At 45.0% G+C, this 26,728-nt stretch overlaps 1 protein-coding gene across 15 annotated transcripts in view; it reads left to right on the top strand.

Moving 5' to 3' along the window:
- The window catches only part of PLEKHA6 (pleckstrin homology domain containing A6), a 225,659-nt gene that overhangs the window by 167,982 nt on the left and 30,949 nt on the right, over positions 1-26,728 (top strand). For 7 of the 15 annotated variants that reach the window (XM_077334646.1, XM_077334643.1, XM_077334652.1 and 4 more), the window contains 6 exons: positions 9,009-9,184; positions 10,131-10,604; positions 12,062-12,572; positions 13,960-14,046; positions 16,763-16,816; positions 25,150-25,230. In XM_077334646.1, coding sequence (XP_077190761.1) covers positions 9,009-9,184; positions 10,131-10,604; positions 12,062-12,572; positions 13,960-14,046; positions 16,763-16,816; positions 25,150-25,230 — 1,383 coding nt within the window. Of the gene's footprint in view, positions 1-5,975; positions 6,041-9,008; positions 9,185-10,130; positions 10,605-12,061; positions 12,573-13,959; positions 14,047-16,762; positions 16,817-25,149; positions 25,231-26,728 lie in introns of those variants that run through there. The other 8 variants (XM_077334645.1, XM_077334659.1, XM_077334649.1 and 5 more) reach the window with 6 other exon arrangements.

Below are 26,728 nucleotides of genomic sequence, written 5' to 3'. Positions count from 1 at the left end.
GACAGTTCAACGAGATCTGAACACAATGGAAAAATGGGCAAATGAGAACAAGATGCAATTTAATAAAGATAAGTGTAAAGTTCTGCATCTGGGTCAGAAAAATGAAAAGCATGTCTACTGGATGGGGGATACGCTTCTAGGTAACACTGTGTGTGAACGAGACCTTGGGGTACTTGTGGTTTGTAAACTAAACATGAGCAGGCAGTGTGATGCAGCGGTAAAAAAGGCAAATGCCATTTTGGGCTGTGTGAACAGGGGCATCACATCAAAATCACAAGATGTCATAGTCCCATTGAATACGGCACTGGTCAGAGCACACCTGGAGTACTGTGTGCAGTTCTGGAGGCCTCACTTCAAGAATGACGTAGATAAAATTGAAAGGGTATAGAGGAGAGCGACGAAGATGATCTGGGGCCAAGGGAGCCCTATGAAGATAGGTTGAGGGACTTGGGAATGTTCAGCCTGGAGAAAAGGAGGTTGAGAGGGGACATGATAGCCCTCTTTAAGTATTTGAAAGGTTGTCACTTGGAGGAGGGCAGGATGCTGTTTCTGTTGGCTGCAGAGGAGAGGACACACAGTAATGGGTTTAAACTACAAGTACAACGATATAGGCTAGATATCAGGAAAAAATTTTCACAGTCAGAGTAGTTCAGCAGTGGAATAGGCTGCCTAGGGAGGTGGTGAGCTCCCCCTCACTGGCAGTCTTCAAGCAAAGGTTGGATACACACTTTTCTTGGATGCTTTAGGATGCTTTGGGCTGATCCTGCATTGAGCAGGGGGTTGGACTAGATGGCCTGTATGGCCCCTTCCAACTCTATGATTCTATGATTCTACTAGAAAATAAGCCCGCTGTAGTATAAATACAGCGGGCGCTAGCTGTTAGTCCTGCCCCCCCCCCTGTGCAGCGGAGTCGGATTGGGTCTGTGTGCGGGGGGCGGGGGGCACCGGCTCCACCGCCGCCGATCACGGCTCCTCCTCTGCCCCCACCGATCGCTCTGCGGGCTCCGTCAGGCTCTTTTGCTGCCGCTGCGGATGGTGGTGCCGCTGCTGTGGTGCCGCTGCTGTTGCTGCTGCTGCCGCTGCCAGCTCCGCCACCACCGCCGGGAAGGCGAGGCATGTAATGCCTCCCGATTAGTCAGCTTCACACCTCCCGATTAGTCAGTCCGGTGGCAAAGGACCAATTGCGAGTCCGGGGGAAGGGGCCTATCGGCACCCTTCCTCATCCCGGACAGGGCCCGCCCTCGGGGCCCTTACTGCTTTCTTTAATCCGCTCCGCTAGGAGCGGTTAAAGATGATTCTATGATTCTGTATCATATGCAGAACAGGCCAAAGAAATATTAACCCCGATCTGCCTTGCAAGATTGTATATGAGATTGTTTGAAGACTTTAAAGTTCTGCAATTCCTTATAATGGTCGATGATATGTGGGCTAAAGAGCCTACAGTCCATTTTTTTGTTTCCCATCAGAAACTTTGCTGCTATGGAAGCCTGGCAGACAAACTACCTTTAGGATGACAATACAATTGCCACTGGCACTTCTGTCATCTTATGTAACCTCCCAGTTGTCCCCGCAGAGCTGTATGGAAAAGCTATTCACACTCTCTGAATAATGGCATTGGTTTCCTACCAAGAGGAGAGGGTTAGCCAAGATGGAAGACTGTAGCAGCTCAAGACGCTTGACCATAGTTTCTCAAGCTTCTTGTAGGGCCTCTGAGGCTTTTTGCTGCCTGGGCCTCTGAGGCAAAATGTGTCTTGTTGACTGAAGCATTCATTAGAAAGAATTTGTATAAACCACAATACACGAAGAGCCTTGGGAGCAGTTCCTGTTGCCATTGATCAAATCCTGACTGATTCCTCAATGGTGATTGGCTGATGAGCCAGACAAAAGGGGCTGACTAGATCTTTGCTCCATAGGGGACAATCCTGCTTGGGGTGGGGGGTGGGATCTGGATTTTAAAAACAAACAAACATTTTAATGGCTGTTTTGGGCACGTCTTGCAAACAAGGTGTTATAAAAAGTAATAATCATGGTATAGTATAGTGGTGGAGTAAGGGAGGAGTAATCTGTCTGTTTGCCTCTTTTCATAGAATCATAGAGTTGGAAGGGACCTCCAGGGTCATCTAGTCCAACCTTCTCTACAATGCAGGAAATTCACAACTACCTTCCCACACACAGTGACCCTAATTCCATGCCCAGATGATTCCTCCCCCCCCCCCCCCCAAAAAAACACCCCAGGATCCCTGGCCAGTCTGGCCTGGAAAAAATTGTCTCCTGATCCCAAAGTGATGATTGGCAATCCCCTGGCCTTTTAAGGGGTTAATGCTCACTAAGTTTGCAAAGTGGCGTGGAGAAAAATGTCCTGTTCCTTTAATGGCATCCTTGTTTACCTCCATCCCATGAAATGCTTCGGCCACCCATTTCCACACTAAGCCTCTAGTAAGGACAGGACTTTTAGCTCCAAGCCAGCTAACAACCTTTAACACTACCCCGGCAGAGTGGGAAAAGCTGAACTCAGAACTTGTTTTAAAACTCTTTATCCCCTCCCCCCCAAAAAAAAATTACTGGATGTAGGAAAGGGTGTGGGAGAAGTTATATCTGGCCATTTATATCTGGCCAGTCTTCCAGAGAACACAGGGTGGCTTACCCAGAGATGTCTTGTTTGATTTCCTGGGAAGGAGATTAGACTAAGAAGAATAGTGACTCATCAAAGGTCCTTTAAGGGTGAGTGAAAATTTGAACTCCAAAAGTAATAAAATCATATCTCATGAGTAGAAACAATTTCCTCCTTTACTGATAATTATTCTTTGTTGGTTTTGTATTCTTGTTCCTTCTTTCTCTCCTCAATGAAGACAGCAACCTTAGGAAAGCTAGCATTTTTTCCAAACTGCTCCTGTGGCAGTACTATAATTAGGTTGCCCTAAGTGTCAAATGTGCAAGAGGCTTCCTTTTCTGTCTCCTTCTTTAACTAGTTTCAACGCCAGTGTTCAAGAAAGGCAATACACTGCAATTTGCTCAGCAGGTAATTAGTTTGTACTCGTCAAATTTCTATGCAAGGGGTGTGACTCTGAAGGAACAGTGAACAAAGCTGAGAAACGCAAACACCAGGAGATGGGGCAAAGGTAGGGTTTCCCCCTGTGAGAATAAACAACCTTTCCAAGTGGTAGATGAGGAAACACAGAGCCACAACTGTACAGTTGGTGCCACTCCTTCACAATCTATTCAGACATTTTTATCTGTAACTTGGTTGGTACAGACACTTTCACAACTTGAGTACTTGCGAATGTGTTCACACCCACCCACACACCCAGAGTTCTAGACTTCAGCAGCCAATGCCATAGTGTATTGAATCACAGCAACTGCATACAGAACTCATCAGCCACTTCCAAACACAGGCACAAAGGGAAACCTGGACTAGCCCAGCATGCCACTGGATAGCATTGCATGGTAAAAATATGGTACTTACAACTGAATTCTCCTGCACAGACAAGATGGTCCAGGAGGTGCATAACAGCTATAAGTGTAGAATTGGTGATATCATCCACGAGGTGTGGGTGTAGCTCTTGTCTTTCTTCTGTGCCAGGTATTAGCGTTGCCTCCTACATCAAGACATCATCAGCTTTCTTTCCTTCTGCGCCAACTCTTGGAAGAAACCCAAAGAACCAGGCTCTTTTCAGGGAAGAAATGAGGGGAGGCTAGACGTCCCCCTCTGTATGATAACCTAACAGCCATGGGCATGGCCCTGATCTTATACCAGCATAGTTTAAGGCTTGCAGGTAGCTTATAATTACTTAATTTTGAGAGCAGAGTAGAAATGAACAGCGCTCTCTTGTCTGGCGATGAGAGGATGTAGCTGTTTTGTACCACAGCCCAAGGTTTTGCCAGGGCAACTGCAAAGATGGAAAAAGTCAGGCTGTTGGTAAAACAGCACTAAGGACCTCTCCTTAGACAGCTATGACAGTGTTGTGGGCTTGGACAACCAGCCTTGCCTACATGATGAAAGGAATGCTAATGTTTATTAATGAATGCAGATATTCTCCTCTGTGGACTCAAAGCCATTAATCAGCCATTAATCAAGCTTCCCCATATCTTTGAGCCAAAGGCTGCTATATATATATATATATATATATATATATATATATATATATATATATATATATATATATATATATATATATATATATATATATATATATATATATATATATATATATGTATATGTATATATATATATATATATATATATATATATATATATATATATATATATATCATATATATATCATATATATATCATATATATATCATATATATCATAGTGGAACAATGGAATTTCACTGGCAGTCTTCAAACAAAGGTTGGATACACACTTTTCTTGGATGCTTTAGGATGCTTAGGGCTGATCCTGCGTTCAGCAGGGGGTTGATGGCCTGTGTGGCCCCTTCCAACTCTATGATTCTATGATTACTCTATGCACTTAAAATAGGAATAGGTGGGTGAGCACCAGCAGCAGGGCCTTTTTGGCAAGGGTGCCAAGGTAGCAGAACTCAATCTCCACAGAGACTTGCTAGACATCAGTTTTGCAATCCTTCATGTACCAAGCAAGGACATCATTATTTTCCCAGGCATTTAGCCAAGTGGCTTTTACTGTTGTGATGTTTTCAGCCTAAGCTTTTTTATTTTAATGCTGCATTTTAACTGGATGCTGTTTTAATATTGCTACTTTTATTTTTAAGTACTATGATTTTATATGCTCTTGGTTTTAATCTGATGTGGTGTTAATCCTTGGCAGCGGCTGCTGTTGTATGTTATGTACTGCTAATTGTTTGTATTTGTGTTTTATGATTTTTGGTGTATGGAGTTTTAATATTGTAAGCTGCCATAGACTTACAATCTTTATGGAGAGGTGGGGTACAAATATTTTAAATAACCAGAGCAGAGGGGATTTGTAAGAGAAACTCACAGGGGATATTGATAGGAACCTAATATTCCCATTGTGTTGAACTGAACATACCATTGTTAATTATCCATTACAGACCTGTACAGATCTTTCTGTAGTCAACAGAAAGGTATCTTCTAGCTGGTTTATTCAGAAGCAAGTTCTCCTAAATTCAGTGGAATTTATTGCCCTAAACTATGCATAGGTTCACAGTCTTGCATATAGAACCATGAAGAAAGACTGATTATGAACATTTTAATAAATAAGCAGAGTTCTTTTTTAATAATTGAAGAGTGCAAACTTGGTACTTTCCCACAGCTTCCAGCATATATTGGGCAGCAATACAAGAAGAATGTTCTCTGATCATCTCTGGATTTTGTCCCTTCATCTGTTAAAAAGAGAAATGAGACAAGCAATTCACTTTAGGGAGAAAAGTCGTCATTGAATGGATAAAATACCATAGTAATGAATGGCCTCTTCAGACATATGAGTTGTGGATTCTGCTCAGTTTTGATGTATTCACTGGTGGATCATGATTAGGACAATTGTGTTCATGGAGAAGGAGCTTTAGTCTTTCCCTCTGAAAACTTTTTTTGCAGCTTGAAATAGTCCCAGTGGCAGCACTGTTGAGCTTGTTGGGGGAACCCAAGGACAGTTATAGGTTGGGAAATAATGCAGGGAGGAATGCTGAAGCTCCTTCTCCATGTAGACCATAGTACTTCTCCTATTGAGGCACCACATGAATAGGAATTGAGGAGAACTCAGGTGTGATTGCATTATGACTCCAGACCTGACATATTTACTAAGGCTGGATTGTGGGGTGAGATTTAAATTCTTATGGATTAATTCAAGTGTGGACTGGAATGATTCTTTAGTTTTGAGAAAGCCTTGACCATGTCCACAGTTCTGCTTCAGCCACCCTTTCATAATGACCGACTCTACCCCTGCTGTCACATTTCCTGCTTGATACTCCTCCCCACTGAATTGCTCGTTGGGTGTGGCTGATCTGTTCTCTATCTTCCCTCTTTTTCCGTGAGAGGACCCCCGGACAGGAGATCTCTTCTGATACCCCGTCTACAGTGCCATCACCCAGGCACCAAATAGGTAGTATTTTCCTTATGTTTCCAAATGCATGCATGCCACAAAGGAAAGATCAAGACTGCTGAGTACAAATTGTCCTGCATGCTTTATTCACCTCCAATCATTCCTAAAGGAAGGTGGGATGGGGAAAAGCCTGGATTTGTTTTGTCTGTCTGATTAAAAACCTAGAAAGTCCTGAAAAATTAAAACTGATGGGATTATACAGATATGTATCTGTAACATAATAGGGACACAGATTGTCTGAATATGCTTGCCATGTGCCTTGCACATAGGAAATACATAGCAGGGCTACACATATGAATACTTGTCCTTTGATACAGAAAAGTTATACTGAAGCTATAAAAATATTGATTCCCCTGAACAAAGGATTGAGCAGTGTGGCAAATGTATAAGAGCGCTGAGTGATAATTGATCATTAATCAATTCTGGTAGGCAAAACCAGTAAAACCCCATATATATATTGCAAAAGATTTTGTTTCTATCATAATGAAAACCATTTTCATGCTTTTGTTGTTGTTGAAAGATTTCAGTATCATTACAATTGGCATGCTGCAAATCAGGGGGCAGGTTTCAATAAATTATATTCACCTTAGAAGTAACAATTGGACATAACAAATCTTGGAAAGGTTTTGCTCCAGTTTTATTAGGTTTAGGAATGGGAAGTATTTTTTCACTGAAGAGTAATATGGGTGCCATATACCACTGTTTGCATGTAAATATAGCTTATGCCAGATAGAATTTATCAGTATTTGTACATTTATACTCAGAGATGAGAAAAATGTAATTTGTATAATAAGTATATCTAATTGTCATTGTAGCCTCATCTGTGGATACATAAATTTGTAAACTGGGATGATGGACAAACAAATACAGATCTTTCTACAAGTCTGATAAATTCCCCAGATTTGCACCCACAAAAAATGACATCCATTTTTTAAAATGGGAGAATTAAAAAAAATGATAAAAGAAGTTTAAGAAACGAGGTACCCTCAATATCCATTGACAGGGAATTACAACATTATTCAAACCTTGGCTGCTGTTAGGAAAAGTCCGGAACATGTGGGGGAAGGGGCTTTTCCAGGGCTGTTTTGGCCTTTAAAGGAGGACTCTTTTGAGCCAGGCTTGAAAGCAGCTGTTGACTTACTGTTTCATGACCTGCATGACTCACCTAGGACTGGCTGCTTGTTCCTGTCCAACATAGCCACCCCCTGAAAGACAGTGGAGTGGCAGAGTTTCAGACCAGGATCTAGATCTAGGCGATCCAGACTGGAATCCCCACTGTGCTGTGGAAGTTCACTGAGTGACTTTGGACTAGTCACCCACTCTCAGCCTAACCTACCTCAAATGTTTGTTGGAGGATAAAATGGAGGAATCAAGAAAGATATACCATCTCCATTATGTAAAAAAGTGGGATATATATGAAGTAAACAAATAATGAATATTACTAAAGATGGGAGTGCAGATAAAAGGCAGGTAGGTTGGTTGTTGGATGGGAATGAGGGAAGGAAGCAAGGATATACAGGAGCTGACAGGAAGTGGGAAAGAGGAAACAATGTGGAGACAAGGATAAGTGAGGTGCCCCCTACAAGTTAGGCTTGCCAACTTCCAGGTGTAGCTGGGGTCTCCTGAGATTGCAACTGATCTCCAGACCATAGGGATCAGTTCACTTGAAGAAAACAGCTACTTTGGAAGCTGGATTCTCTAGCATTGTACTCCACTTAAGTCCCTCTCCTCCTTAAACTCTGCCTTCCTTAGACTTGACGCCCAAGATTTCCGGGTATTTCCTAACCTGAAGCTGGCAACTCTAAACCTCCTTTAATATACTGAGATGATCTACAGTGTTGCAGTGAAAGCCTAATTCCAGGGGATCCTGCAAGCAAATGCAATATGTTTTTGTGTTGAGGAGCCAACAGGCATTGCACTGAATGAATTCCTCAGGGGATCTGGGCAATATAGGTCTTCTGCCCACCCACCCTCGTCTGTGATAATGAAGGACATTTTGCTAGTATCAAATAATCACTCTGCAATACAGGCGTATTCCAAATAAATCTAAAATATTTGGGGGAAAGTTCTGGGTGAGGGCAAATTTAGTTACCCAAACACTGCTTCTCATATTGTGGATCAGTGTAATATTTGCCTCTTTTAACTCACCACAAAGTTTTATAATTGGCCTTTGCGATCTTTTAAAAAAAGTTTTTCTTTTCTTTCTCATTACTGTAAAACAAGTATTGTATTCCTAATATTGTATCCCTAATATGTGAAGCAGCATAACTTTAAAGGGAATGGGGGAAGCTCCCCTCCTGATCTCCATTTCGGATCACAGCTAGGACTGTTGACATTGTGTCTGACAGATAGTCCTGGGAATACTGTCTTCTATTACAGATGTGTATTCTGCATATGCCTGTACCCCAGTTCAACAAGGGTGATCCATATACTGAACCAGAATTTTGCATGCTTTCCCCTCTGGATGTGGGCTCATGCATGTCAAAGTACGCTGCTGGGGAGCAGTGAAGCAGACTGTCCTCCACCTTCCAGTGTTGCATGCAAGTGGCTTCTCTGTCTTTGGTCTGCTGTGGCATTTGCATGACTGAACTGCTTGTGAATGTATTTCATCTCCTTGACAATTGTGGCACTTACCAATTTGTGTTGGAAGAGAAATCAAAAGTTCTCATCCAGTTTGTAATCTGGAAAAGTCTGAAAGAAAAATCCAGCACTTTAATAGAAATGTTGTGAATGCATACTCTCCTCAAAGAAAGTTCAATCTTTTAGATACATGACCTGAAAAGAAATTTTTCATAACAATTTTCCCTCTAAATAAAATTGATTAAAGCTGTCATAGACTCTACTTCTATGTGACAGAAATAAGGCTACAGCAAAGAAGGTCCAATTTCACCTATCATCCCATATCATCTTAAATGATGTCAGATTAATCTGTGATCTCTCTTTCTGTGTACTTCTGCCTATTCAACAGGTGACTGTGTGCTGGATGGAAGAGACACGGGGGAGTAACAAGAAGTCACTCTCTCCTCAGGCTGAGCACGCCGGCATCCGGACTTACTTCTTCAGTGCTGAGAACAACGAGGAGCAGGAGTCTTGGATCCAAGCCATGGGCGAGGCTGCTCGCGTGCAAATCCCACCTGCTCAGAGGTCAGCTCACCAGGAAAAAATTAGCACCATGGGATGCAGCCTAATGCATGGGATGCAGTCTTCTTGTTATTGGCTATAGGATAGTTCACGAGTTATATTAAAAGAGTGTGAACATGCAGAGGGAGAGAGTAGGATGGTGCCCACTGTCTCTGGCACCTCCCATTCCTACATTCATTCAGCAGAATTTATAAACATACTATATGAGCATACAAAATATATGCATGTAGGCATAGTATATGCAATCAGGAATCCTGCTTTGGCTGGGCTTCCCAATTGCATGGACAAAGCCTATGTGTTTGTGACTCTGTTTACAAGCTATGCAGTCGGGATGCTGCTATGACTAGTGGGTATAGTCCTAGTATATGTGCTCACTCTTTCTTTGGAGTATGACCCCCTTCCACAAACACCCTGACGATGAAATGCAACTCTGTATTTCTTTGGATTATGGTGAAATCAGTGGTTACAGGCAGAAATGGATGGCAGTCATTGCATTAGGCTGGAATTCTGAAATTTTGGTTTTCATCCACTGGTCTTTTGTTGAGAGTCAGATCAAGTAACATAGTATCACTTCCCCCCAGTTATAAATGTAATGTTTTCCACAAAACTTTCTGCGGAAAGACCCTGTGAGAAAAAGTTATTGTTGTAAGTAGGATTTGTAGATCTTGCAGCAATAGAAAAGGTACAAAGCTCCCCAAAACTTAGATGGCCCTCAAATGAGATGAGGGCCAACAAAGGTTGGAGGATTTTCAGAAATTTAGAATGCAGGCCTCTTGGGCAGAGACAATGACCAGTGATTTATGGAGTTTAAAATGCAAGCTTTGTAATGAAGTGCTTTTGAGAGGCTAGAACCCACTCCCTGAGATGGAGTGGCCAACCCATAGCTATCAGTGACCTTTTTCATGCTTACCAGGCATGAGGAGACTGATTCTGAAAATATTCTCTCCAGCAAGAACCACCATCAGCACCACCACCACCACCACCACCACCGCAGTGTCCCAGCCAGGGAGCCTGCCAAAGCGGAGCCAGAAGCCAAGACCAGAGGTGAAGGTGATGGCCGTGGCTCAGAGAAGATTGAAAGGAAACCAGAGCGAGTAGAGAGCAAGAAAGAGTCATTGGTGAAAGCCAATGGCATTGTGAATCAAGAAATGCCCTCTGAGCCTGGAAGCCCTTATCCTGAAGCCTCCCATTTGCCACCTGGGGTGGAGAGACCAACACAGCCAAATGGCTGGCAATATTCATCTCCTACCCGACCTGGCAGCATGGCCTACCCACAACATGATGGTGAGACTTCTGGGCCTCGTCGGAGCTTTGCTCCCTGCTCCAATCCTGATAAGATTGCCCAGAGGAAGAGCTCCATGACACAGCTGCAGCAGTGGGTAAACCTGCGCCGTGGGGCTGTACCTCCTGAGGATCTCCATAGGTAAGAGGACTGATGGCTTCTCTCTCTGAGAATGAAAAGTTAGGCAGCCCCACTAAGCATAGTGAGAAAGGGACGTTTACACTGCAGTCTTAGACCAGTATAGCTGACATGGTTCCCTACCCTTTCATCTCCCTCAGGGAGTGATGGGAACCAATAATTTTTGTGAGGTATAATTTCTAACGGCTGATTCAGACCTTTCTGTTTTCGCATGGACCCCTGCTGAGAACTGCTTATATCTGTAAGCAGCTTACCAGATGGATTGGCCTGACTGTGTAGCATCTCCATGCTTGTAGTATAAATCTGATGTGTTGGCATGAAGGCGTTTCAGAGGATCAGTATGATCAACATGGTTAGCAGATTTAGAAGCTACAACCTCTGTGTTCAATTATTTCTATGCAGATGTACTTCGATGAACTTGACATGGGCAGCATAACATTTGAACCTGCCTTAGCAAAGAGTTTTCAATACCTTCCCAGGGTTCCTTTGGGCATTCTTATTGAGTAGTTGATGGCTGATTTATATTTAGTGTGGATGAGTCCAGAGAAGCAGAGACTGGTCTATTTTCTGACTGAGCAAGCAGGTTTATTGACAGAGGTATAAACAGCAAAAAGTTTGTTGTTACATTCCGTCTAGGTCTTAAGGCAGCTGATTGGTTCCACAGGCAAGTTTTTTACACCAGCCTTAACGATAGAGAAATGAATTGATTTTTTTAAAATGGATACAATTACTTGAGTGGCGCTTCCCCCATCCCTGCTATAAGCAGCAGTCCTAAATGCTTTCCTGGGAGTAAACCTCAGTGAATATAATGGGACTGACTTTTGAGCAGAAGCAGTTAGGATTGCCCTAGTACTGTAGAGACACTCCTCCTCTGCTCTCAGCTCCCCCTACTTTTATTCCACTATAAACATCCCTCCATTTGAAACTTCTACATACAACGCAGGTCATGCCCAGAGTCCTAGTGTCCTATTTTTTTTCTTTTCTGAAGGATGGACAGAAGGTGGACCATCAGTAAAGTGGTGCTGTTTGGAGTTATAGACCTTGCTTACTAGACTGTATACACTAGAGTGGTGATATGGCTTTCAGCTAAACCGAATCACCTAGGTTTGAACTTTTGATGGATAAAAACAAACACATAGGTTTTGTTAATCAAATTTGCAACTCCTGTCCAATAATAAAAACATTGCAGCCCTCTTATTAAGCAAAGGTATAACTGAGAATGCTCCAGTATACATGGCTGAAAAATGGGGATCATATCTAGAATTTGTATCAGCACCTTTAGAAGGATCCCCAAAAGCTTTAATTGGAAACTAGGTTCGTTAGTAGATTGGTTTCCTCTTTGTCCAGTGTCCAGCAGATGGGATGGGGTAAGGCAGAAGAGCCTATTGGAACATTATAGTTTTTTCTTTTTGATAGCTCCAGAATTTACTTTCTTCTTTTCTTTCCTTTGGGGTATCTAGCCCCACCAGATTCTACCCAATGTCCCGAAGAGTTCCTGACTACTATCCCCCATACTCCCCCCAGTTCTCTGAGGATTACCAGTATTACCCTCCTGGTGTGCGCCCTGACAGCATCTGCTCTATGCCTGCCTATGAGCGTGTGAGCCCTCAGTGGTCTGTGGATGACAAGCGGCACTCCTTCCGTAACAGTGGCACATACCAACTGCGTGACTGGAAGGAACAGCCTGGCTACGGCAGGCAGGATGTGCCTGTCTGGATCCCAGGCCCCACACGACAACCAGTTTACTATGACGAAATGGATGCTGCCTCAGGCTCTTTACGCAGGATGTCACTCCAGCCTCGCTCCCGGTCGGTTCCTCGCTCACCGAGCCAAGGTTCCTACAACAGAGCCAGGGTATACTCCCCAGTCAGGTCGCCCAGCGCCCGCTTTGAACGAATGCCTGCCCGGAGTGAGGAGATTTATGCTGAGCCAACAACCTACATGATGAGGCGATCCGTCAGTTCCCCAAAGGTAACACGACTCACATGACTCTGTTCGACCCCTCAGTGTTTCCTGCCATCCTTCAGAAGAAGGACAGTAATCAAATAGCAAGGGGATGCTGTAGGATGGGGGTCCCCAGCCTTTTGGAGCCTGTAGGCACAGGCTTCTGACTTGGCATAGGACGCACAGCAACAAAATAGCTGTCATAAAATGGCTGCCTCAGGAGGCAGAGCCAGCTACAAAATGATGGCCACAGCTTAACTTCGTCAGCACAGGGCAGATCTGTGTGCCATGGTGGCAACCGCTGCCAAAGCAACATTTACAAATCTGGACAGTCAAAGTTCCAGTAGTGAATCAGAATCCTGGCTGAGCAAAAACCCTCCCTGGCACTGTCCACTTCCTACAAGTCCTTGGCCAATGCCAGGAAACCCACAGGCACCATGTTGGGGAGGCCGGTTGTGGGGTCACTAGCACACTTCTGATGACTGAATCTAAACTTATGTCAGCATGTCTGCTGCCTTTGAAACTGACGAATATTCACAAAAATGGGTAGAATTACCATTGCAGATTCTGAGATATTCACTAGATCTTGACTGAGATGTGTGTTGATAGAATGGATTAGAGAAGCAGTCCTGGACGAGAACAGCAGGGTCATTTGTATGAAGGGGAAGTGTCAGAGATGGGCACAAGCAAAGCTTAATTTCTAAAACAAAAATCATTGGAGCTGGCAGATTTGTCCCAGAAGTCCTGTGGCCTAATCCCAGGCAGGTGTGGTCACTCTGCAGTATAGGATTTATAAATCTGCACATGCTCAGACACGTTCTGTTATTTATTTCACAAGACTCAGAGATGGAAAACAAGGTCCTTGGGCAACAAGGACTCTGGACTAAACTGTAGTAAGCCCTCATTCAAAATAAATACATATGAAGATTGAAGGGAACTGGGGTGTTATCTGTTATTCTAGGGAATATTAAAAGGGCTGCTGATGGGGATTATTGTTCATCACTATTTGGCTGTAGGTTTAATAAGCATGATCTTCAGGTTAATATCATCAGAATCAAGGGTGCAGCCAACCTAGGAACTGAGTGCTAATAGAAGTTTTAGGTAAACCTGCCCTTTCTTTTCCTCATCTCTTAATAAAGCAATGTTTAGGTCTAGCATGTAGAACCAGTCACTCTTTCCCAAGAAATATCTTTGTCTCATATCCAGGATACAACTAATTGATGTTCCTAGTTGACCTTCTCCACCAGAACTTTCCCGGTGGCCCTACTTAGCTCTGTTCTCTCCATTTCTGCACTGCAGATCATGATTTGTACTCTGGGAAAGATGGGCGGGATTCCAGTTACCCTGTGGAATATAGTTTTATCGAGAGATATAAACCACTCATGTGTGTGTATGGTTTCTTCTCTTTCCTCAGTATGATTATCTGGGTGACAGGAGGCCTGTCCCTGCAGGAGTGTTCCCCTTCAACTATCCAGCATCCCCTACAGTCCACGACAAAATGGTACGTGCCAACTGGCATCCCAGCATTCCTCTGGAGATTTTACTCCCCTGGGCTGGGATTAATTCAGAGGCAGGGATAAAGGAGGTTGTTATGTGATGGGAGACCTTACAGGACATGGAACAACTTATGGTGCCCCAGGAATTGCCCTGGTATGAGACCAAGTGGGACTCCTTCTGTCTTGGTTATGCAGGACACTGACTATGCAAACTGGCAAAGATGTTAATTATTTGCCTGATCAGTTGCAGGTGGGGTGATTAAGTAGATACCCTCAGTGGGAAGACCAAAAGACGCAACTGAGTGCCTAATGTATGGATGAGAAGAAATCTTAGCTCCAGCTCATACTTACAGCCCCTGCTTATGTGTTCAGCTGTGGTGGGGGAAGACTCAGCAATAGCATGGTGAAGAGCAGTATGCATCCCCCCACCTTCCCACACAGATATCATGCAGTGTGAAATAGACCTTCTGGAGGAACCTCATATCATAAAGACATGCAATTCATGTGATTTTTTTCCCTCCTTGAACGAAAACAGTGGGGTGTCACCAGAACCAGGTTTTTGTGCAATTTCCCACTGCAGGCTATCGGGGGGGGGGGGGTCCCAAGGAGAGGACTCAGCCATTCCTCCTTTGTGCTCTGTCACTATATGAACTGGACGCACAGGTCACTGCTGTTGTAAAGTTGTAAACAGAACCCAGAAATGCTTTTCTGAGTGACCAAACTGAAGGTTGCTGTTCAGAACTTAGCATGGCCTATAGAATGAGTCCTTAATCAACAGTGTCCCTTTCTCTCTCTCTAAAATGGGCACTACCACCTCAATTAGTAGGCAGTGAGCCTGTGTTATCTCCAAGACTGCTTGCCTCCCCTATCTCAAGGCCATGATGAAAACAAAATGCAGAATGCAAAAAACTGGAGGGTGGCTTTTACTGCTGGACTTTGTAATACTGGAGAGCATAATGTCAAAGGCAAAGGGCAGCAGGTCATGTGGAAACTCCTGTTCCCCACTCTTGGCTGTAGTTACTTTCTTTGCTGCTTTTCCTCACTGGTTTTACTTCTTTCTTTGTTTGGATATTTCACTGCGGGGGAGGATCCATGTGGTGGGGGCAGAAACCACTGTGAGTGGGACTCTGTCAAGTGAAACTGCCAACTACATTTGCTCCATGCCAAGGCTCTTGACCCTGCCTGACACCTTTCACCCGTGAGAGATGCCAGTAGACCCCGGACTGGATTAAGGTGCCCTGTGGAACAGACTCTAGTTGCACGCCTGTTGCACGCAGCTTCTTCCTTCACTCCCCCCCACACCTTCTCACCAGCTATGCACAAAAGCAGATGCATGTGGCTGAACTAGAAATGCAATGAGATGATCCTGGTATCACTAAACAGGTCGGGAATGGTTTTCCATAACAGGTGCTCAGTCCCCATCCCCAACTGCTTTGAGTAAAATGGAATGGTGGTAATACATAAACAGAGAAAGAGCAGGAGTCCCTAATACAAGAGCAGTTGGAGTCTGGCTTTTTTCAGGTGCTGCTTGGAAATGAATATAGAACAAACCTCGGCTGCCCAGGAATGACCTTGAAATTGCCACATTTTTTAAAAGGGGGAAATTCTTTCCAAAATCAATAAAAATCCATTCTTGGCTTACTAGAGAAGCCACTAAACTGGGCCCATGGCTATGATGTCATAGATTCCAATTTGCCTTCCCGAAGACAGGAGGATAAGACAGGAGTTTTTAGCTTTGTAAAAGGACAGCATTTTCCCATCCACCTCATTTCTAATGAGCAAAGAATTAAGAACCCTTTGCCATCTGGAGCAAGGTTTGTGCAGAACAGTCCCTGCCATCTTCTTTTAAAGCTGCACTGCAAAGCTATTGAAAATGGAGTGGTGTGGGTAGAGCCAGTCACATCATAACTTCCCCCATTCTGTGTGAACTCCGCATGGGTGCATTGAGCCCACATTCTGAACCTGCCAATCAGCAAGGGTGACATTTGGGAGCAGAGCAGTACTGGGGAACTGGGAAATTCCACCTCCTCCCAGACTTTCAAAGCAAGATGTCTTACCGTGAAGAATGCAGAAGTGCCAGCAGTGTCAGCTCACTTTTTTAGTCTCCATCGTAGGTGTGGATTAACAGTTTTTGAGCCCTGCACCACACATCAGCCTAATGATAGCAATGACTTCAGGGGTATTCAGGAACTTTCAGAGTCATTCTGTTCACATACTCAGAGCGTGTAGCTATATGTGAAAAATCAAAATTCACACATGACTCTTAAGAAGGCATTTATCATGTGGCAGGAGCATGCTTATTTTTACCAGCCCATTAAAACATCTGGGTAGTTCACTCTTGCCAGAAATCATTAAAGATCCCAGCCTCTTTCTGGAGGAAGAGAAGATGGCCATATTGTTAATCCACACCTGCCGTGAAAGAGGTGATGTATAGGACTTGGGGACGGAGCACTGACTACATGGAGAGCTACCAGGATCTCCCATTGAGAGTCCCTGTATGGGATGTGGAATTATCTCTTGTCCCGAAAGGACTGCTGACCAGCGACCATCCACCCACCACCACCCCTCTCTTTACAAATGCTTGTGAGGTTGAACATTCCCTTTTCTGTCTGGGGAGTTCTCAGCTGTCTCTGGCTAAGTTGCACCTAACTGCTTTTGCTTCTTCTTTGTGTTTGTTTGTTTGTGCTTCCATTTTGCCGCATGCCTAATGGCTCCTGATAGGATGAACTTTTAGACCTTCAGTTGCAAAGAAACCTAGAATATTTGGACCAGCAGGTAGGCCCAGCTGCCTGTGTTGCTCTTTCTGCTCCCCCTTCCCCCCTCCTGCCTTGTGTCCTGCAACCCTCTACCCCAAGCCCTCCTGTCAGGACAGCGTCATCCCCCTCCTCTTTCTCCTCCCCTTCCCCCTACATCTGTCGTACTACTTTTCTTGGCATCATGGCAGCAAGAGTTGGTCATTGGTGTGTTTCTGTTATCTTTTTCCTTTGACAGGGTCACCTGTGTGCAGGGTGGGTGGAGACAAATGCTTTTCTTGGAAACAGGAACTTGGTCTTCACTGGGAAATCTGTGGTTTCTGCAGGGCTTGCAGTGGGTGAGGGAGGTCCTTTCCATTGGTCTGTCTGGCCAAGCTGCCATCCACTTTTCCATCCATGGCCAGACACTCTGCATGGGAGGAAGGAAGGAAGAGCCAAAAAAAGCCATCAGTCTGCTACCACCCATTTGTCTTCCACACTGAGTTTTTCCTTTGAAAAAGCAAAAGGAGATGTACATATATATAAATGCCAGCTATTTTACTCCCATTCAGACACTATTAGGGAACATCTGCCAAATTGTTTAATAGAAGAGGAGAGCAGCCGCACCTTAAAGACTAGCAAGATGAATTCCAGCATAAACTTTCAGGAGTCGGAGCTTGCTTCATCTGACTCAGGAATGTATGTCCATTGGATTAATGATTTTACATTCATAACAGACAAGTGGCAGGTGGTGGCAAACATTACAAAGAGGGGCTGGTTTTAAATTTGTGAGTGTTTGAGGTGCCACTGGGCACTGGTTTCATTGTTGGTTTGGATTCTGGATTGTTATCCCACTCTTTCCTTAAGGAGCTCAGGATCCCATGCATTTCCCTCCCCCATCCTATCCTTATAACAGTCCCGTGGCATAGGTTAAGCTGTGACAGCAAGGGTTCAAAGTCACGATAGCAGATCTCCATAGCAGCATGCAGCAGGGAGAGGAGGGGTTGAGCCCAGGTTTATACTATATCTAGGTTTGCATAAGCATACTTATTGATATAAATGGGGTTTTTGGATACAACTCACCAGTCATTGCCCAATGTGTGGATCAAAATTACTTGGGAACTCAGAATACAATCTTATTTTTAACAGCAGTCCTGTTTTGAACTTAGCTGGGAGTGAAGGCTGTGCTGTGCCCATAGAGTCAACAGACAGAGCTTAGTGAGCAGTTCTTTAACCCAGGGGTTTTCAACCTGTGGTCCTCCAGATGTTCATGGACTACAGTCCCCAGCATTTGCTGGCAGGGGCTCATGGGAATTGTAGTCCATGAACATCTGGAGGACCACAGGTTGACTACTCCTGCTTTAACCTGCTCAATGCATGAACACCTGCAGAGGTCCAAGCAGAATTGTGGACTCCCACACTTCAGTGGCTGATTACTGTGCCTCTGTTTCTTAAAGTCAAGTAATAAAATGTTTCTGGGAATGTGGCATTTCAAACTTGGGTTTGGGTGTCTGAATGGTTCACTATAATTGAAATCTGTGTGTAAAGCAAAAGAGCATGTAAAGAGGACACTGGTCTAAACTGTTCTCCCTTGTACAAGTGTTCTATGTACAAAAAGCATTGCTTTTAAATGAGGGGAGAAGTCATCTTGTCTGCTTGTAACCTGATTCCATACTGTTTGTTTTCCTACCTTATATCATCATTATGTAGAACAAGGCGGTAGAATGCTGGAGTGTACCTTTTGGGGCTCCAGGTAGATGTTTTTGGACTCCAGGTGGCATGTCTTCCCCATCTTCTTCCGAAGTGGACAAGTTGCTGGGGTCGGTCAGGGCGACCACCTGCCCCCTTGATCCCTGTCCCTCTTGGCTTCTCAAGGGGAGCGGAGAGGGGATAGGAGGCCAACTCAGGGATATTATCAACCTTTCCCTGAGTTCCGGGGAATTCCCCGAGCGGCTGAAGGAGGCAGTGGTTCGCCCTCTCCTGAAAAAATCAACGCTGGACCCGCAGGACCCTGCCAACTACCGCCCGGTGTCGCATCTAGCGTTCCTGGGCAAGGTGGTGGAAAGGGCTGCGGCGGACCAGCTCCTAGCTTTCTTGGATGAAACTTCGGCACTCGATCCATATCAGTCTGGCTTCCGTCCTGGCCACGGGGTGGAGACGGTGTTGGTCGCTTTGCTGGATGATCTCCGTCGCCAGCTGGATAGAGGCGGGTCAGCCGTGCTGGTCCTTCTGGATCTGTCGGCTGCTTTCGACACCGTGGACCATGAGATATTGGGCCACCGCCTCGCCGGTACGGGGATACGGGGTACAGCCTTGCGCTGGATACGCTCCTTCCTCCAGAACCGGACCCAGAGGGTTGCAGTGGGGGATGAGCTCTCGCGCCCTTATGGACTCCCTTGTGGGGTCCCACAGGGCGCGGTTCTCTCCCCCACACTATTTAACATCTTCATGCGCCCTCTGGCCCAGCTGGTACGGAGTTTTGGGTTGGGCTGCCATCAGTACGCTGATGACACCCAGCTCTATCTCCTCATGGACGGCCACCCAGACTCCCCCCCAGAACCATTCGCCAGATGTTTGGAAGCAGTGACAGAATGGTTTGAGCAGAGTCGCCTGAAACTCAACCCCTCCAAGACGGAGGTCCTGTGGCTGGGAAGTAGGGGGCGGGAACAGGAAGCGCATTTACCCACCCTGGCAGGGGCGCATCTTACCATCGCGTCCCAGGCTAGAAACTTGGGTGTGACCATTGATGCCTCCCTGACTATGGAGGCGCAGGTCAGGAAAGTAGCCGGCCAGGCATTTTTCCATCTTCGCCAAGCCCGGCTACTAGCGCCCTACCTGTCCCCCGAACACCTGGCCACTGTGATCCATGCAACGGTCACCTCCAGATTAGATTTCTGTAACTCGCTCTACGCGGGCCTACCCCTGTCTCTGATCCGGAAACTCCAGCTGGTACAAAATGCAGCCGCTAGGGTCCTCACCGGCACACCTTGGAGGGCCCATATCCAGCCTGTGCTGAGGCAGCTGCACTGGCTACCAATTGCTGTCCGGATCCGGTTCAAGGTTCTGGTTCTAACCTTTAAGGCTTTACGCGGGCTGGGACCCACATACCTGAGGGACCGCCTAGTGCCCTATGCCCCCCGCAGGGCTCTGCGCTCTGCGAGTGAGAATCTTCTGGTCGTTCCCGGCCCTAGGGAAGCACGCCTAGCCTCGACCAGGGCCAGGGCCTTTTCGGTCCTGGCCCCCACCTGGTGGAATGAGCTCCCAGGTGAGCTGCGGGCCCTGCGGGACCCTTTAACGTTCCGCAGGGCCTGCAAGACGGAGCTCTTCCGCCAGGTCTATGGTTGAGGCTGGGGCTGCCGGGGTACATCGACTGCTCTCCCTCGGGCTTCCTGAACATCGTTGACCTCCTTCTCCTCCACCCCCCCTTTTTTAGGAATGGGGGTAGGAAGGGGATCTTATTATTGTGCTGCCATGTTGTGACATTTTAAAGTCTTTTAATGGGAGTTTTAATGGGTTTTTTAAGACATTGTAACCCGCCACGAGCCATTTGGGAGTGGCGGGAAATAAATCGAAATAATAATAATAATAATAATCTTAGTTGACCCCTTTTGTGTACATTATAAAGGGAAATTGGAGTAGTCCTCTTGCTGATGTGTTAGTTCAGTATCTGCAAGGAACATTTTACATGGAAGACAACACAGAATTTTATACGCATTTCTCACCTGCAAGCTGAAGCACTGCAGCTCTGATCTACCACTTTGTCACTTTGCATAATGTGAAGAGCAAAGTGATTAGTTCATACACAAGAACAAACTGTTATGGTGCAGAACAGGATACCTTTGACAGAGTTCACACTGCAGAGTGAGTGGTTAAGAAGCCATTGCTGAAAAGGGGAGGAAGAGAGTTCTCTTTGAGTACAAAAAAGGCTACAGTGGAACCCAGGGTCCTGTCTGTCGAAAAGCCTGTGGAAGAGGAGCCATAGTAAGGAGAGTGATTAAGTGATAACATTGGCTGGATCCAACACATTGTTTGGACTTTGGCTTGTGTGAAAGAAAGTGATAGAAGTCCCACTTCAGAAAGCAAGATGATTTGGCCAAGCACATCTGGGTCTACTCAATGAATGGGTGGGGAACCTTGCCAGAATCCTATGCATTACACCTTGAATTCTGTGATGGGAGAAAGGCAGGCTGTAAATGAAGCAGAAGGGGGTCCTTGGTAGTGAAAACAGGTTCAGCCCTGCCAATTGCCTGTTTCTGCATTTTAGAATAGCTGAGGGATCTGGCTTAATGCAACACCTGAATTATTTCTTGCTCTTTTCCTTTAATGCCTAACTCCTTGACACGTGCCAAGACCTGGATTTTGCATCTTTCCACAGTTGCTTGAAGCACAAACATGTCCTCAAACTGTCCACAATCGCCCCAGTTGCTGCCAAGAAGTGTCATGTTCTGCCCAAAAGAAAAAGTCTTACTTGATTAGAAATACCTGAACTCAAGCTAGAGGCTAAAGAGAGCCAAGGAAGCCAAATAAAACCTGCTCAGAATATGTCACGGTGCTGTGTACAAAGGATGTTCTAAGTGCTGCCTTTGTCCAACAGAGCTAGGACAGAACTGTCCTAGATCTGTCCCTTGTGAGCCAAAGAGTCAGAGGCATGGCTACTTCATAATAGAGTCAGGAATTGGTGCCAAAAGCTCCTTGCTTGACTTTCTTCCAGCTCTCACTTTTCAAACTGACCTTAGGAGGTTTATAGTGCCCATCTTCTCTGTGGGGAAACCTCCCTGACAGTCTGCCAGGGCAGATTGGCCATTTACTATGAGGAAAGTTCTGGGGGGAGGGGAGGGGGAAAGTACTGCCCTGGGGGCCTCTGGCAGCTAGGAGAAAGCTGAGCCAAGTGACCCCTGTTGCTCTTGGCACTCTCTGATTGGGGCCACAGCAACAGTGTAAATGGGTGTAGGTTTGCCCAGATTTATCTGAGTAGCCCTTCTATTGCAGCCAGCCCTGCAAGGGCCACTTTGGCTCAGCTTGCCCCATCCATGGCCAATCCTATCATCTGTGTACAGAGGGAAAGGAATGGTGGAGCCATTGGTTGAATTGTCCCTGCCTATCCCTGAGAATCTGTTAGATCCATTGAAAATGGTACAGATGGCTCAGACCAGGAGCAAATACTGCTGCCCGCTGCCTCTGAGTCTATGCTGATTTGACACATGGTCTCAGAGGATGATGGTTCATAGGGAAGTTTTTTGGGCAGAAACAGGTCTCTGCAGGACTATCAGCTGGAAAGAAAAAATGATCACTTTTGACTGTGACCTCATTGCTGTGTATTTGTAAATAGGGTTGCCAGCTCTCCGTTGGGAAATACCTGGAGACTTTGGGGTGGAGCTGGGAGTGGGCAGTATTTGGGGCAGGGAGGAGTACACTGCTATAGAGTCCACCCTCCAAAGCAGCCATTTTCTCCAGGGGAACTGAGCTCTTTAGTCTGAGATGAATTATAATTCCAGGGAATCCCTAAGTCTCACCTGGGGAATGGCATCTTTATTTGTCAATATTCAAACATGCTGATGGTTTCAGGAGGGCAGCTGTGTTGGTCTGCAGTAGAACAGCTCGATCCCTGTCCAGAAGCACCTGAAAGTTTTGGAGTGGAGGCTTTCAAGAGGTAAACCTCCCCTTGTCTAACAAGCTTTGTATCTCAAAAGCTCACACCCCAAAGATCTTGTTGTTCTCTAAGGGACCATTGGACACGAATCCAGCTGTTTATACATTTTGTGAACAAATCCATCCCTCTGGTTTGCTTTCAGTATCTCTAAACTATTTGAAAAACCTAAGCTTTGGGAGAGTCAGAACTTAGTTCAGAGAGTACTTGCCATTCAGGTTTTGCAGGTTTGAAAATAGGGATGGAAATAGACAGCTAAGATGAGGTTTCTCATAGTGTCAAATAAATGGAATGAAATTGTGTGGTGTAGATATGTGTGTCTCTGTGTTAAAACAGAATGGTTTTGTATATTAAGAAAACACATAGTATAAAACAGCCTTACCAGAAGAACTTTGCTCAAAGACTACAGGAAAGCAAAGGTTCCAAATTAATCATAGTATTAATACATTAAGCAACTAATGTAAACAACCTTCCTCATAACCATTAACTAGAGTGTAATCTTCCTTGCTTAGTCCAGTGGAAGATGGTAAAATGTAGTGGCAAAGATGATGACTCGTGATCCAGGAGGTACCTGGCTAGAATTTCACCTCTGCCACCAGCTCTGTCTTTGGTCTTTGGCAAGCCACTCCTCTCACACTCAGCCCTGCTCCAGTCTGCCCAATGAGGAGAACTCTGGTCTACCTTATATGGCTGTTGCAAGACAATGTGTATGAAGTACCAGAATACTTGAAGCAATAGATGCGTGATGGCAGCCCAAGAACACAATTGCCGGCCAAACCCCTCAGAGAAGCAGAAAATGGAAAGACTTTTACATCAGCAGACGAGATTAAGTTGCAACAAAGAAAAATGAAATCCCATTGCAAGTGTGGATAGCTGACGCTGGCCTGCCAAAGTCTGCATTTCAATAAACCAGCCTGCTCCAGAAACAATCTCATTAGGGCTTCAAAAGCAGTAAATCTCCCATCAGTGGAGTAGTCAGGGAGTTGCATGCGTCTGCCTTGGAACTAAGCCAAAGATGAGCAAGGAGGGGGGCAGTAAAAAGCTCTCCAGATTGCATTACCTTCACTGGCAGCAGGAATTTCCCCTTCTGTACTTTTGAACAATTTCCTTTGAGGCATTCTAGTCTTTCTCTCCCCCTTCTGACCCTATGAGAATCTGGCTGTAAAGCACTTCGGCCCCTTCTTCACCCTGTTTGTTTGGTCTGCATTGTGATTTATTTTTTCGACTTGGAAACTGAGTGCATCAAATCAGTGCAAATGACAGAGATTTATGCCACAAGATCTGACTTTTGGGATTTTTGTTTAAACAATTGTTGGTTTGCTTTATAGATGTCTCATTGTTTTGGTTTAAATAGAATGGTCTTGTATCTCCCTTCCCTGACTGCAAGGCAAGACCATTCAAACATCAGCCTCCACCTTTTGGGCTGATCCTGTGTTGAGCAGGGGGTTGGACTAGATGGCCTGTATGGCCCCTTCCAACTCTATGATTCTATGGTTTTCCAAGATCTAGATATTCACAGAGCAGGTGTACAGTAGAAAGGTACCATTAATGCAAGGAACTTCAGATGATCCAACCAACAAACTGAGGCACAATCTTGTCCCTATACACTGCTATCCAGAATAGGAGGAACAGATATAGCATCAGACAGACATGTGAATTTTTTTTTAATCATTCATTGCTATCTTCATCTTCATAAGGAAATTGATGCATTTGAGTCCTCCTCTGCCTGTTTCAGAGGATGCTGGTGGGACTTTTGTGACTGGCTTGTCCTAATTTTGCTCCTGCAGTTCTAGGGAGAAATCTCCCCTCCACACCTTAACTAGTCCTCAACAGCAGCACCCAGCAGTAGTACATTGCTTAATTATAGCAATAACTGTGCAGTGAGAGTGACTAATGCCAAGATATGCAGGATACTGATGCTTGTAAATCAATCTAGAAGCCTGCTCTAGTGAGTTAATCTCTCCTCCTCCTCCTCCCCACAAACATGAGGTAAGGTGAAAGGGATAAGTCAATTCCTCAAAAGTCTCTCCGTACTCACTGCTTGTTCTGGCCACTAGTAAAAGAGAGTGTGGTCTCTTGGCTGTGGTTCTGGATGAGACAGAGGGGGACCAAGTAAGCGTTCCATCAAGAGTAACAAATACCAGCCTTTGTATCCACACCATCAATAAAGGAGTACCACCCTCCACTGCTCAGCAACATAGCTCTGTTTCTTGATGTACCAGAAAAAGAAAGATGAGAACTTCAGTGCTAGATTTTGGGGAGAAAGGGCGGGAAATGATCCACTATTCCAAGACTCATTTGATATATACACACACATGGGATTTGTCTGTCTGTAAGGGCAACAAGAGGGATTTGTCTCTCTAAGGTTTTTTCTTCCACCACTGTGTCTTAGTGATAAGACACCACTGAGTTTCAGTGATAATCCCATCTGTATGGCAATAGGGCAGCTCCAAGAGGATCTAAGGCAGGGGTGGTCAACCTGTGGTCCTCCAGATGTCCATAGACTACAATTCCCATGAGCCCCTACCAGCAAACACTGGCAGGGGCTCATGGGAATTGTAGTCCATGGACATCTGGAGGACCACAGGTTGACTACCCCTGATCTAAGGCATCTTGACTGAGGGCCTGTGTGTTTCCTGAGCTTGGGCAGTTGATGTCAGCAGTCACACCTGTTCAAGATGACTTTATCTCCACTAGCATCTTGACTTTTCCTTCCTTGTCTGCCACAGATGAGCGAGAGCGAGACTTTGATCAGTATGGTGAACAGAATGGTGGAGAGCTCCTCCCCTAGGGCTCAGCTGTACATGCAAGTAAGAGATCACAGCAGCTCTGCCATCCACCATGCCATTCCAGCTGCTTTTGCATGGCGGAACCATTCCCAGTATCACCCCATGTGTACCTTATGTCTGTATTCATTTGTGAGGTGTGCATTCAACATCCCATCCTATAACAGCACAGTCATTGGAAGTCTTATAAGGCACCCAGGCCCTACTCCACTAGTGATTCTACTGCAGAACTCCTTGAAATCTCTTCACGTCCCCATATGTACAAAGGACAGGGTGGAGAGTGCTGGAGCTTAGATTTTCAGCAATATATATAATATATATTTCAGCAATATAAGATATACAATTCTGGGTTGCCTGATGCCAGACTCTCTCTCTCTCTCTCTCTCTCTGTGCTTAGGATAGCACTGGTAGTCTTTTCCGTACATTTATTGAAGGCCCAAGCGAGAAGGCCAGAGTTTACAAAAGACGCAAAATTCTGTCCATTGGTGAGGTTGGGTGGATAACAAAATTCTTTTCCTCTTTGTTGTCAGTTATTGAATTTGCCTTGATATTATCATTAGCCTCTTTTCTTAATCTACTGTCTCTAGCCCACTAAGGTTTCTGAGCCAGGACTCTGTTGTCTAGCCTGTTTTCTATTGGCAATTCTTGGCACTGGAACATGGGAAGTAGATTCCTAGGAATTTTGCCTCTCTTGGTAACAAGAAGGGTTTCATAGCCTCTACTGTCAGCAATCCTAGATGATCAAGTCATTGAAAATCTACTGTCGACCTAGAAAATATCTCCAAATAGATATGAAGTAAAGTTGGCTCTTATATGCTGCTTTTCTCTACCCGAAGGACTCTCAAAGTAGCTTACAATATCCTTCCCTTTCCTCTCCCCACAATAGACATCCTGTGGGGTGGGTGAGGCTGAGAGAGCCCTGATATTACTGCTCAGTCAGAACAGCTTTATCAGTGCTGTGGCGAGCCCAAAGTCACCCAGCTGGCTGCATGTGGGGGAGGAGCGGGAAATCAAACCTGCTCCTAACCACTTCTCCAAGTTGGCTCACTTGCACAGATGAAATGAGATTGTTAATACTTAATTTAACTCAAAGTGCACCAGTATGGAACCCTGGAAGCTGATTCCAAAATTAATTGTGAGCCTTGAAACTAGGTATTTCATGCATTAAGTATGACTTCCTTGTGTCTTCATATCCAAACTGGCAAGGGAAAAGAATGCCTTTGAGCATGTGGAGAGGGCCTTTCCTGAGCTACTGAGTTACCATAACCTGAATCTGCCATGTAGGGTTAGGTGTTCAGGTCCCAGGCAAGAATTTCATCTTCCTGTCAGAACTGGCACTATATATTTTATAAATAAATTAAGATGTATTGCCAATGGTATTTTCATTAAGAGCTGCTTTTCATTGTGATTACAGGCAGCCAACCACCATCCATTTATGTTTCTAAAGTCATAGTTTTGTCACCTTTATCATATTAAAAATTATCTCACAACTTGTAACTCTGTATTTTATCAAATCAGAATA

Source organism: Paroedura picta, chromosome 4 (genome assembly GCF_049243985.1).
Source record: "Paroedura picta isolate Pp20150507F chromosome 4, Ppicta_v3.0, whole genome shotgun sequence".
Classification (NCBI taxonomy): Eukaryota; Metazoa; Chordata; class Lepidosauria; order Squamata; family Gekkonidae; genus Paroedura; species Paroedura picta.
The sequence above is the reverse complement of the archived record's forward strand: the minus strand, read 5'-3'. Positions and strand labels throughout refer to the sequence as shown.